General features: G+C 42.1%; 1 protein-coding gene across 1 annotated transcript; it reads right to left on the bottom strand.

Moving 5' to 3' along the window:
• Positions 1–2,111: 2,111 nt before the first annotated feature.
• On the bottom strand, positions 2,112–11,719 carry LOC117542230 (voltage-dependent R-type calcium channel subunit alpha-1E-like; the record flags this gene model as incomplete). Its single annotated transcript, XM_034209796.1, has 3 exons — positions 10,761–11,719; positions 2,934–3,039; positions 2,112–2,251 (listed from the first exon to the last, which is right to left on the bottom strand). Coding segments are annotated over exons 1-3 (512 nt in total), but the record flags the coding sequence as incomplete, so codon positions are not given.
• Positions 11,720–13,620: the final 1,901 nt, after the last annotated feature.

A 13,620-nucleotide genomic window follows, 5' to 3' on the forward strand; every position in this document is an offset into this window, starting at 1 on the left:
ATGTGACCGTGCTGTAGTTCCTTTATAGCCCAACATTAGCCACCTTTAGCTTAGCGGTGTGACGTGAAGTCATGTGACCGTGCTGTAGTTCCTTTATAGCCCAACATTAACCACCTTTAGCTTAGCGGTGGAGACGTGCAGTCATGTGACCGTGCTGTAGTTCCTTTATAGCCCAACATTAGCCACCTTTAGCTTAGCGGTGGAGACGTGCAGTCATGTGACCGTGCTGTAGTTCCTTTATAGCCCAACATTAGCCACCTTTAGCTTAGCGGTGTGACGTGAAGTCATGTGACCGTGCTGTAGTTCCTTTATAGCCCAACATTAGCCACCTTTAGCTTAGCGGTGGAGACGTGAAGTCATGTGACCGTGCTGTAGTTCCTTTATAGCCCAACATTAGCCACCTTTAGCTTAGCGGTGGTAACGTGAAGTCATGTGACCGTGCTGTAGTTCCTTTATAGCCAAACATTAGCCACCTTTAGCTTAGCGGTGGTGACGTGAAGTCATGTGACCGTGCTGTAGTTCCGTTATAGCCCAACATTAGCCGCCTTTAGCTTAGCGGTGGTGACGTGAACTCATGTGACCGCGCTGTAGTTCTTTTATAGCCTAACGTTATATTTTTACTCCTGCATTTACGCAATACTTTCATATGGTATGTCTTGGAACAAAACATGGGCTATACATATATGCAAAAAGACAACAGGATTTTACTTCTAAACCTGAGAAGTGGATGATGTGAACATTTCCAGGATTTAAGATTCATTCCTGCACAACTCCATTAGGTTGGGAACCACTGGTCAATACACAGATACATACAAAAATGAAAAGATCCATAGATGTGGTCTTTATCTTCTTTAAGTGATTTCTCTCTCATGCTCTCCTCTCCCCCTCTCTCTGTTCCTCCCTCCAACAGCGAGGGGAGTATGATTATATCGAGCTCGGCTCATCAATAATTGAGCACCCACAATGATGAAGAATTCTCGAGGAACCCTGTCTGCCACCCATTGTACTTCAGCACCGTGATTTGATAAATATTTCATGTTATTGTGTGAGAGGTTAATCTGCTGAAAACATGTTCTCTTTGCACTGATGGTGAGGCGTCTACCTCTCTGCTGTAAAACACCCTTTTAATAAAACACCTTTCCCCACAGACTAGCCTCTCTGGGCCTTTAAAAGCTGTAGTTAATGTGCTGGAAGTGCAGCTGATGGTTAACAAGCTGTAACCGGCTCAATAAGCTTCTAGTGTCAGCAGGCAGTTGGAGCCAAACGCAGAACATTAAAGAGACGCAGGTATAAATAACAAGATGTAATCAAAGTTCAGCTTCAACACAGGGAGCAGGCAGCCAAACTCAATTAGAAACAAACATGGAGGGCACAAGGAAACACAACTGGAGCACAAAGAATAATGCAGGGACAAAGACAGAGCGATCACTTAGTCTGAAACATTTGTATTATCTGTAATGTAACACAAGTACTGTACATAAAATGTTAGCTAAAAAATGACAAACGTTGCGTCTGGTGAGAGAACAGCAGCCGTGTGTGATTTAACACAACATCACGCAGTTGAATTACACACACTGCACAAGTTTACACAGTGCATGTCATGCAGTGGACTAAGGGAAGTATATCCGAGTTGAAACAAAGCAATAGAGATATTACAAAATCAAACAGGAAAAGCAAAAAAACTCAAACCAAGACCAGATTGTAGTAAGCTATTTCAGCTGATCAAAAATGCTGCTCAGAGAGTTACAGGTAGCTGTTAAAGACACACACACACACACACACACACACACACACACACACACACACACACACACACACACACACACACACACACACACACACACACACACACACACACACACCCTGTATATCAGGCTAGTTATAACCGACACAAGGCAGATGTTGATATGAAAGTCAGATCAGTCCCAAGGTTCGGTGTCTCTTTCATGTCCACTTTCATGTGTAACTGCACTATGTACTATTTGATTGACACACACACACACACACACACACACTCACACACACACACACACACACACACACACACACACACACACACACACACACACACACACACACACACACACACACACACACACTGTTGGACTCACCCACTGAGGACCACGATGAAGTCCATGACGTTCCACCCGTTCCTGAGGTAGGAGCCTTTATGAAACGCGAAGCCCAGCGCGATGATCTTGATCCCGGCCTCGAAGCAGAACATCCCGATGAAGTAGGGCTCCGTCTTCTCCTGATGATCGAAACGGAGACCCAGGCATCAGAGGCAGTTTATCTTTTAAAGGTCCCCTATCATGCAAAATGCACTTTCTGATGTCTTTTCTACATCGGTACACCGGTGTCAGGGAACTCACAAAGTCTCTCTTTTCCTCCGTAGCCACATCTCTAAAAACGGGGGAACATCGGAGCTGATCCAGATTTGCTGCGTCATGACGACATTACTAAAAATGTGGCCGGGCTTTACATCCACGGGCCAATCAGAAACGTCGCTGTCAGAAACAATGAGACGTGTGCTAGAAGTAATATGGTCTGTGTTTACATTAGCATGCTAACGCTCAGAGCTAACCTGTACTGGAGAGAGTCTGTGTTCGAGAAAGAGTTTGAGCTCCATCCTGTTTCCTGTTCAGAAATAATCCTTGATGTGGTTTGGAACATGATATGGAGTTTAATCACGGCAGCATTTAGCTGAGAATCTGCTGGGAGAATTCTCCTTTTTTTTTTTTTAAAGCTACAGACCCAGAATCAGCACTTTAGTAACAGGGCTGAAATAGAGGGTGATGAGGCTAGAATGGGTGATCTGTTTGGTGTTTTGAGTGTTATATATCTAAGACCTATAATATCTGCCTAAAAATAGTATAATAGGAGACCTTTAATGTCTGCATTGTTGTGTGCATGTGTTTTTAAATGCATCTCACCAGTCTCTTGGACATGGGGGTCTTGTCCTCTCCGGGAAGATGCTGCTCCAGAGCCAGCACGATGCAGTTAGCGATGATGGTGGTGAGGATCATGTACTCAAACGGAGTGGAGGGACAACGTTAAGGAAAGTGTGGTAAGAGATATTCATTTAAAGGATAAGGCTGGTGATAGTTTGTCACAAATTACACAGAAACATCCTGAACACAGCAAAATGAAATGGATCTGAGCAGATGTCCGGATATGGACACACACTTAGTGGTCATAAGCAAGATTGGAACAGATTGTTGTGTCTTTACAGGGTTTTTCTGGGACATGTTTGTCTTTAAATCTGAGCTGAGACAGATTTGACTCGTCGTTGAGAGATGTTGATCAAACCTTAGCCACAGCAGCATCAACACACTAATCAAACAAGTGGTTCAATTGCATATTGCATACAATGCTTCGGGCTGAGGGGCTGTTTTGAAGTGTTATATATCTTTTAATTATTTTGATTCATCATCACTTGAATCTCAGCTGCGGCCGGTCACCACGCCCTGAATCCCCCAAACACACATAAACAAGAGAGAGGTGAGAGAAAAGGAGACGAGAGACAGAACAAATAACGATAGAAAGAATGAGGAATCCATGGCAACAGGCTTCTCCTCCAAAAGTCAATGCTACAAGACACACACACACACACACACACACACACACACACACACACACACACACACACACACACACACACACACACACTGTATATCAGGCTAGTTATAACCGACACAAGGCAGATGTTGATATGAAAGTCAGATCAGTCCCAAGGTTCGGTGTCTCCATGTCCACGCGTTCTGTTCTCTCTCTGAATGATCACAAAGTAGTTGATGAATCAACGTGTGGCTGCAGCTGGCCTCAAAACAAAGGATGAGTTTGTTGGCTTGGTTTAACTCATGTTTCAAGACGTGTTAATAAACTCTCCATTTATTACACGGCTTAGTTGAATATTTGATATTAAGCATGCCGACATTAATCACACTGTAATCTGAGTTTTTCAATTTGAATTGTAATGTTATGTTTTAACTGTATGTACTATTTGATTGACCTGTACTTTAATCTTGTTTTGTAATTGTTTGAGTGATAGAGATTATGCAATATATTTTAGTGTTTGTTGATTGGAAGGCTGTGGCTCACGGGTTAGTGTGCTGATCTTCGAATCAGGGGGTAGCCAGTTCGAGTCCCACTGCAGTCAGCATGTCGTTCACACCAAATTGCTCCTGTGGGGATTGTCCACATACTGAATGTGTGTAAGTCGCTTTGGATAAAAGCGTCTAACATGTCATGTAATTGTTATGTAGCTAAAATCTGGCATAAATCATCTCTCCTTTTTCTGAGATCAATGTATTTGGATGCATGCTCCTTGTTGAAATAAACACAGACAGTAGCTAAAAAGTGGCTTGGGCGATTCGGACCATGAGTGGTTTTGGAGGTGAATAATTTTCAGGGTAAAGAATTGCAGTTGTAACCAGAAAGTGGCCATATCTGTGGCTGTTTTTGATGAATTTGTGTCGATTTTGAAGTTAGAGGGGACTCAAAACAGAATTTTTTTATTTTAAAAATGTCAGAAATGAATGCAGCATCTTCACTCACCTCCAACGTCGTCCAAATCAGACATTTTGTTTTTACTGTTGTCTGCATAATAGCCCAACATGTGCAGGTTAGCATCCGGCAGTTTCTATGAGCTGGAGACCCTACTCTACATTTCTATCGGAACACTTTGGGATCCTCAACATCTCTAAGTTCACACTGCTGGAAACTAGACTACTGAGCTCAACAAGTGTAACAGAAACCCTCCTCCTCCTCCTCCTCCTCCTCATCGTTCATCTGCTTCGTCTCGTCAGCTGGGAGTCACGGTGACGCTGGAACACGCGTGTAAAAATAGACACGGAGACGGAGCGGGATGCCATGATGTGAATCTGAGAATACTCAGACTGGATCCTCAGTGATTATTATTATCACACAGAGAGAGAACAGTGTATGTGTGTGTGTGTGTGTGTGTGTGTGTGTGGTGTGTGTGTGTGTGTGTGTGTGTGTGTGTGTGTGTGTGTGTGTGTGTGTGTGTGTGTGTGTGTGTGTGTGTGTGTGTGTGTGTGTGTGTGTGTGTGTGTGTAGTATAATCTCCATATAGAGTAATATTAACTGTATGCACTTCTATTTTATGAATATATTTGTGTAACAGTCTTTGTGGTGAACATGTGTGTCTCTGTGGTCATTAAGCATCTGTTTGTGGTCATTTCGGGTCTCTTTGTGTGAATTTGACTATTGTTTTTAATCATTTGACATCTCTTTTTGGTTTTGTCTTTCTCTTTATGGTCATTGTGTGTCTCTATGTGTCACAGTCTGCTCCTTCACTCACCTATGTTCTGCATTAACATTCCTTAGTCACCTGGTAGTCACACCCTGTCTCTCTCTCTCACTCTGTTACACCCATCAGCTCCATTAGTATTTAGGCCCACTTCACTCTCACCTCAGTGCCAGATCGTACTTTGCAGCATGCCAGTCTTTCCCGCGTTATCTTCCAGATTGCTCTCCCGGTTTCGACCCTGCCTGTCCCTGACCAGCCTGCCTCGCCTGCTCCCTGACCCGTTCTGTACCTACGACTCCCGTCCTGCTTTCTCCTGGAACCCTCGCCTGTCCCCGACCAGCCCTTTGCCGACTATCTGCCGTTTTGTCTCCTCCCAGCCTGTTGCCTTCAATAAAGCTGGTTACCGACTATCCCTGGTTTCCCGTGTTCTGCATTTTGGTCCTCAGCTCGTTTGTGACACTATGTGGTCCACCACGCTATGATTTCTGAAGTAAAAAGCTAACGCTTTAAAGGAACTACACCGTCAGAGGAAAAGTTGATCTAACGTTCTTCTGATTGCAGACCAGTGCACACTTAGCATAATGCAAATCCACAATAACTACTTTAGTTTTCTTCAGATGAATTCCCTCTAAGAAATCAGCTCTCATTAAAGAAGTAACACAGCGATCAATGGGCGGAAAATCTGTTAGTCATTTGGTTTTGGGCGGGGCGACCTCTGGGGACAGCGGGGTCATTTCCTCGCTCATTTCCATTTCCATTTTTCATGCAAGGATGCAATTCAGTTAGGAGAGAAATGAATGTTCAATTCTCAAGTTTAAGCTCCACCAAGGATTTACAACTTTAAATGCACCCTTAATTCAATTCAAACCCCTCCGCTGTGTGTGTGTGTGTGTGTGTGTGTGCGTGCGTGCGTGCGTGCGTGCGTGCGTGTGTGTGTGTGTGTGTGTGTGTGTGTGTGTGTGTGTGTGTGTGTTTATATGTCTGGGAAGGAAGGTTGGGTTTGTTTTATTTTGTTTTTTAATTGTATTTCTGTCTGTATTGTTGTTTTAGCATACATATGTATTTTGTATATTTTATAAGTAAATGCTGTTGTCTAATTTCTCTTTTTCTTATGTAGACTACTTTTAGATTATTTGTTTGTGTGTGCAGTAGGTTATACATGCAAAACATGTGATCACAAAAAAAAAAAGTATCACACTTTAAAGACAGCGAGCACACGGTTACTACGCAGCGCGAAACAAGCTATTATAAATCCAACGATGAATTATTGAGAGGTGTATCTTCTCAATGGGAAACTTCCCACAGCGGGGGGGTCTCAGTGGGGATCAGACAGGGGGCGCAGCTGTCAGTCCTCCCCAGGATCGCCTCACTAAACTCGGGCTTAATTAGCTGTGACCTTCCCTGCCGAGCCTCCATCAGGCTGCAGGTACAGGGGGCCGAAAATCAAACGCACCTCTTTCTGCTGAGAGCTTCATGCAGGCGTACTTTAAACATGTATCTACTATTACCTGGAAACATCATCAGTAACTCGGCTTTGGGAGTAATGGATTACATGTAACGGGTAATCAGGATACAAAAAGGGAACTGTATTTCCTTATAGTTACATAAAATAAATCAGATTACTAAAAATGTGGATTAGTTGCAGGATAATAATACGTATTATAATGTATAGTATATTCCTCCACAACACTCCACAAGTCTCAAAGTAAAACGAGTCTCAGAGAAACCAGAGCTCAGCATCATGACTCAGATTCAAAGAATGCTTTCACTCATTTCATTCATTCAGAGAATATGTACTCCAATAAATATCAAACGGAGTGTAATAGGCTCTCTAACGCCCACACACACACACACACACACACACACACACACACACACACACACACACACACACACACACACACACACACACACACACACACACACACCTCTGTGTTCACACTGTTACTCACTCAACGCCTCTGGAAACTTCCTGAATTCATCCTCTGATGTTAATGATCACTCAGAGGCTCTCACAGCGAGGTGAGCGAGACGAGGTGTCCTGCAAACACATGGCCGACCTCTGTCACAAGGCCAGTGTGTGTGTGTGTGTGTGTGTGTGTGTGTGTGTGTGTGTGTGTGTGTGTGTGTGTGTGTGTGTGTGTGCGTGTGTGTGTGTGTGTGTGTGTGTGTGTGATTTTTAGAGGAGGAGAGCCATATGTGTCTTTGAATTTTGAATTTTAAATTAGACAGGTAGATCGGTAGACTGAAAACAGTAGGTAGATAACTGTAGTAGGTTAAAGGAAGCAATAATAGGAAAGTAGGTAGCAAAGGTTTGTAACTAGGGAGGATATTAGACAGGTGGGTAGTTTGCTAGGTAGGTAGGTAGTTTTCTAGGTAGGTAGGTAGGTAGGTAGGTAGGTAGGTAGGTAGGTAGGTAGGTAGGCAGAAGGAAGGAAGGAAGGAAGGAAGGATGGCGAAGGGACGGGTGGCGCAGTGGTCTGTGCGTTTGATCATCAGATCAAGGGGGCGTTGGGGAACTCCAGTTCGAAACCCGCTCCCGCCCCACTGCGTCAGGCCGTTGTGTCCTTGGGCAAGACACTTCACCCGAATTTGCTCCTGTGGGTATTGTCCACAGTAGATGACCATTACATGTATGATCTGTATGTGTAATGTGTATTTGTAAAGCGCTTTGAGAGTCATTGATAAAGCGCTATAATAAATATAAGGATTATTATTATTATTATAAGGAAGGAAGGAAGGAAGGAAGGAAGGAAGGAAGGAAGGAAATGAAGTAGGTAGTAAATGAAACAGGTAGATGTCTTGCTAACTAGCTAGGTTGGTTGCTAGGTAGGAAACTAGACAGCTGGGTAGTTTGTTATTAATAAATGATACAAGTAGGTAAAGACTTTCTTTATACTATTTATTTACAATGTGTTAGTAGCTGGCTCCTTCACACCTTTCATATGCCACCTTTAGTTCTCCATGGATGTCTATTTGCTGTGTATTTTACTAACATGTGTCGCCTCTTTCTTACTTGTGCCTTTTATGTGCACCTTTGCTGTTTTCATTTCCTGACTTTGGGACGGATAAAGGATTTCTGCAGCACGTCCAAACTGCCTCAAACATCTGTAATACGACAACAAACAAACCCTTCTACTGTTCTTTTCCTCAGCTGTTGATTGAAATTCATCCCGTTTCTATTTGTAATCACCTCAACACGTTGGGTAAACCCAGAGAAACCCCACAATGGATGCTCCCGACAATAGAGGCCCCGGTTGTCATGGTGTGCCGTCAGGAAGCTGCTGAATGAACGGGAACAAAAGCAGAGAGGAGGCGTCACCTGGCCGAAAAAACACCTGGTGAGCCGCACAGCGAGGCAGGAAATGATACGAGGAGTTCAAGAGAGAGGGAGAGGGTTTGAGAAAGCAGCCAGAGAACCCCTAATGTCACAGCACTGAAGTAAGTTAATAAAGGTGGAAGGTAAACAAAGGGAAGGAAGGCAACATAACAAAAAACGCCTATTAGGTTTACTGGCCTTCAACTACAAAGTGTCAACAAGGACACATGGCCTCAAAGTGACAAACTCCAGAGAGACACTAATTGACCCAAATAAGACACAATTACAACTAAAACATCGTTCCCACAAAATGAGCAGAAAAGACTCAAAGTGACCAATAAAGAAACGCCAGCTACATAGAGACACTAATGACGACAATGAAACGCTAAATGACAAGAAGGAGTCACAAAATGACCTTTTACAAACTGACCCCAAATCTGTATGTTTTCCTTGTGTATCCTTGTGGTAAATTTGGTTATTTTTCGTGGTCAATTTCTGTACAATGTGTGATCAATGTGTTTCTTAGATATCTTTTTGTCTCTGTGTGGTTACACAGAAGGTAATTTAATGTGTTTTAAGTTCATTGAATGTGTTTAAGGTGATATTACGTGTTTAGAAGGTCTTTTTATGTGTTTTCAAGGTTACTTTGTTGTGATTTTGACTCTTTTTGTAGTGATTATCTTCCTCTTATTGGTAATGTTGTGTTTCTTTGTCATTTTGGGGTCGATTTGTTGTCATTCTGTGTCGACTAAAAGCACAATATTTATGAGATGTGTTGTGTCTTATAGATTTGACAACAATAAGACATAGAAAGACAACAAGGTAACTCAAAATAACCACAAAATCACACAAAAGGACTATAAATCAACTCAAATGTGCCACAATGATAGAAAATCACCACTAAAAGGATCAAAATCTGCCCCGGCCAATCAGAGATGCCCAAATTGTAAAATGATATATGTTCAAATGTCTTGTTTTGTTCCCATCCACAGCACAAAAGTCAAATATATTCCACAACGTCTACAGAGATCAGCAGCAAAACCTCACAATGGAGAAGTCAGAGTCAGATATGTTCGCTTAAAAATTACCAAAACAATTGATCGCATTATCTACCAATAATAGGACTACATTTAGATGCGACGACCACCTGTTGCAGCTGCCGGTGGGCTCGATATATCCACAGATCAGAGTGTGTGTTCAGAGCCTCTTGTTGACAGAAAGGATTGCCATAAACACAGAAACTCCTCTCACACACTTTCCTCTCACACACTCTCCTGCTTTGTGTCTGGAAATAGATACACAAGTCTAAATGATGTTTGATCCTCGAAATTCATCCACTATTGTTCCATAACATCGTGAACGCCACTGATGCACCTGAAGAGTCAGATTCAGAGCTCGTTTTCACAGGATTGTGTTATTAAAGAAAACCAAAGAGGAAATGTATCACTCAAACAACTCCTGTGTGTGCGCGCGTACGTGCGTGTGTGTGCGTGCGTGTGTTTGTTTCTCATGTACTACCCTGTGTGTGCTGTCCATGGTGCTGAAACTCCCAATAGACTTTCAATTGCACATAAGAGCCTATAATATCATATTATATATAAATATATAATAACATAGAATATAATATAATTTAGTGAAATATAAAATAATATAATTAAATATTATATAGTAAAATATTATATCAAATAATATAATAAATTGTAATATATTCAAATAATTTTTTGGGGAAAAATAACAAAATAATATAATAAAATAATGTATAATATATTATAACATATGATATCAAATGAAAAAATATAATAAAACATCATATAAATGAATATAATAATATAGCATAATAGTATGTAAAATAATGTATAAGATAAAAAAAACACATATTTTTAAAATGAAAAATAATATAACTAAAATAAGAATATTAAAATATAATTTAATATAGTATAATAAAATAAAATAAAATAATGGATAATATTTAATATCATAATTTGAAAATAAATCAAATGATATAATAGAATAAAAATATGATATAATAATTTTTCTGTGTGTAATTTCAACATTCAATTGTGTTTATGTGTTACTGTACACTGGGACACTTTTACCCACCTCTCTGTGACCCTCTCCCCAGGTCTTCATAAGAACCCCTTCCCTCACACCAGAGGAATAAAAGGATATGGCCACTCGATGATTTTCTTGGCGTACTTCCGCACCAAGTTGTCCTCTCCGAAGATGAAGAGCGACCTGTTGACGGTGAAGCAGTTCTCGCGCACCGGGATTGGGTTGTACAGTGCCATGGTGCGCGCACGCTGCGCTTTGGTCTGTTTAAAAGCGGGAGAGATGCCCCCTGTGGAGAGACCCCCTCCATCCCGGATCCGGTGCAGCTCGGAGCCTCCATCCCCGGAGCTCAGCAAGCCCGGGACCTCGTCTCCAAACCGGGCCATTCTGGAGGAAAAGAGGAGGAGGGGAAGGGGAGGAGAAAAAAAGGAGGTTATAGACTCCTGGAAAGCAGCAGGGCGCGGTGCTGAGATCAGTTTTAGTCCATCCTCGGCGTTATTACGCAGGAAAACACCGATTGAAATGTCCCGTAACTTCCATATAGGTCTAGGTTCAAAACAAACACGGACTGAGCTCCGATCGTGTCCAATTAGAGACGATTTCAAAACAAATGACACAAACAGCGACGAGATCAGTTTTAGTCCATCCTGAGGTTTATTACGCACGAAAACAGTGAATGAAATGTTCCTCAACTTCTAAATGTGTTCAAAACAATCGCTGTGTGTTTTCCTTTTGTGTCACATTAGAGACGATTTCAAAATAAAAGAAACAAATCCATGAAAAAGTGATTAAATCCCGTATTATTTAACAATCCGAAGCGCGTGTTATCCATCCACTGATCTGAGAGAGAGAAGCTGCAACAGGTCACGTCTTCAGCCATCCTCAGTGCAGGAGATCCATGGAGGATTAAAGTATCCTCTTCTCTTATCGCTTCAGAAACACGGGAACCTGCAGCGTGCGTAAGAGGACCGGAACAAAAAAAACACACTTTGGCATTTTCCACGATATTCTTTCCCAGAAACGAACAAATCAAGCTGTCAATGCGAGTCACACCGAGGGAGAGAACATCCTCACCCCGAGTCTGCAGAGGGAAAAGTGAGGAGAGAGCACCCTCCCATCCTCCTCCATTCACTGTAGAGACTCCTAATGGGCACCAGGCTATGGGAGTAATGGATTACATTTAACCGGATTTCGTTATGAGGATACAAACAACTGTATTCCCTTACATAAGAAGGACAGATTACTGTGACATTTCAACAACGAAAAAGGGCAATACAGGATTACAATACATTTTTAAATTGTAAATTAAACTGTGTACTGTTTTCACTAAAAAAAATCGTAAAATGGTGGATTGATTAAAGTAAAACTATATACTAACTAATATAGTGTCTGTTGTAAAAGAATCAGACATTATTTCACTTCACCAACACCAAGCTAAAGGAGGCTAATGTTGGGCTATAGAGGAACTACAGCACGGTCACATGACTTCACGTCACCACCGCTAAGCTAAAGGTGGCTAATGTTGGGCTATAAAGGAACTACAGCACGGTCACATGACTTCACGTCACCACCGCTAAGCTAAAGGTGGCTAATGTTGGGCTATAAAGGAACTACAGAACGGTCACATGACTTCACGTCACCACCGCTAAGCTAAAGGCTGCTAATGTTGGGCTATAGAGGAACTACAGCACGGTCACATGACTTCACGTCACCAACGCTAAGCTAAAGGAGGCTAATGTTGGGCTATAAAGGAACTACAGCACGGTCACATGACTTCACGTCACCACCGCTAAGCTAAAGGTGGCTAATGTTGGGCTATAAAGGAACTACAGCACGGTCACATGACTTCACGTCACCACTGCTAAGCTAAAGGAGGCTAATGTTGGGCTATAAAGGAACTACAGCACGGTCACATGACTTCACGTCACCACTGCTAAGCTAAAGGCTGCTAATGTTGGGCTATAAAGGAACTACAGCACGGTCACATGACTTCATGTCACCACCGCTAAGCTAAAGGTGGCTAATGTTGGGCTATAAAGGAATTACAGCACGGTCACATGACTTCACGTCACCACCGCTAAGCTAAAGGAGGCTAATGTTGGGCTATAAAGGAGCTACAGCACGGTCACATGACTTCACGTCACCACCGCTAAGCTAAAGGTGGCTAATGTTGGGCGTGATGACGTTGAATCGTCTCATTTTGACACTTGTTAGCAACCTCTATATGTAAATTCACATGTTGTAGATCAAAACGTGTAAATCTCTTCAGCTTGTGTTAACCACAGACCTTATTTCAGGATAACAACCAAAAACACATTGAGGAGAGAGTTACATCTGATACTGATGGGTGTTTGGTGGCAGGGTGTGACGGAGGCAGTGATCAATGGTGTGTGACCTCCAACTCATTAGTGCTCCAACACATTATGAGCACATTAAAAATAGAGCACATAACAGACAGATTCATGACGTCTCCTCATTATAAATCTTGCAAAGAGACGCACTCATTTTCCTCTAACTGTCTCTTACAGTTAGGAGGCTTACACTTGTTTAAAGAGGCCCTATTTTCCTCATGTCCAGTTTCAAATTAGTATGTAGTGTCTCTACTTTAAAGAGTCCTCTCCTGCTGATGTTCAGATGTATATCAGTATGTAGTGTCTCTACTTTAAAGAGTCCTCTCCTGCTCATGTTCAGGTGTATATCAGTATGTAGTGTCTCTACTTTAAAGAGTCCTCTCCTGCTGATGTTCAGGTGTATATCAGTATGTAGTGTCTCTACTTTAAAGAGTCCTCTCCTGCTCATGTTCAGGTGTATATCAGTATGTAGTGTCTCTACTTTAAAGAGTCCTCTCCTGCTGATGTTCAGGTGTGTATCAGTATGTAGAGTCTCTACTTTAAAGAGTCCTCTCCTGCTGATGTTCAGGTGTATATCAGCATGTAGTGTCTCTACTTTAAAGAGTCCTCTCCTGCTGATGTTCAGGTGT

Source organism: Gymnodraco acuticeps, unplaced genomic scaffold (assembly GCF_902827175.1).
Source record: "Gymnodraco acuticeps unplaced genomic scaffold, fGymAcu1.1, whole genome shotgun sequence".
NCBI lineage: Eukaryota > Metazoa > Chordata > Actinopteri > Perciformes > Bathydraconidae > Gymnodraco > Gymnodraco acuticeps.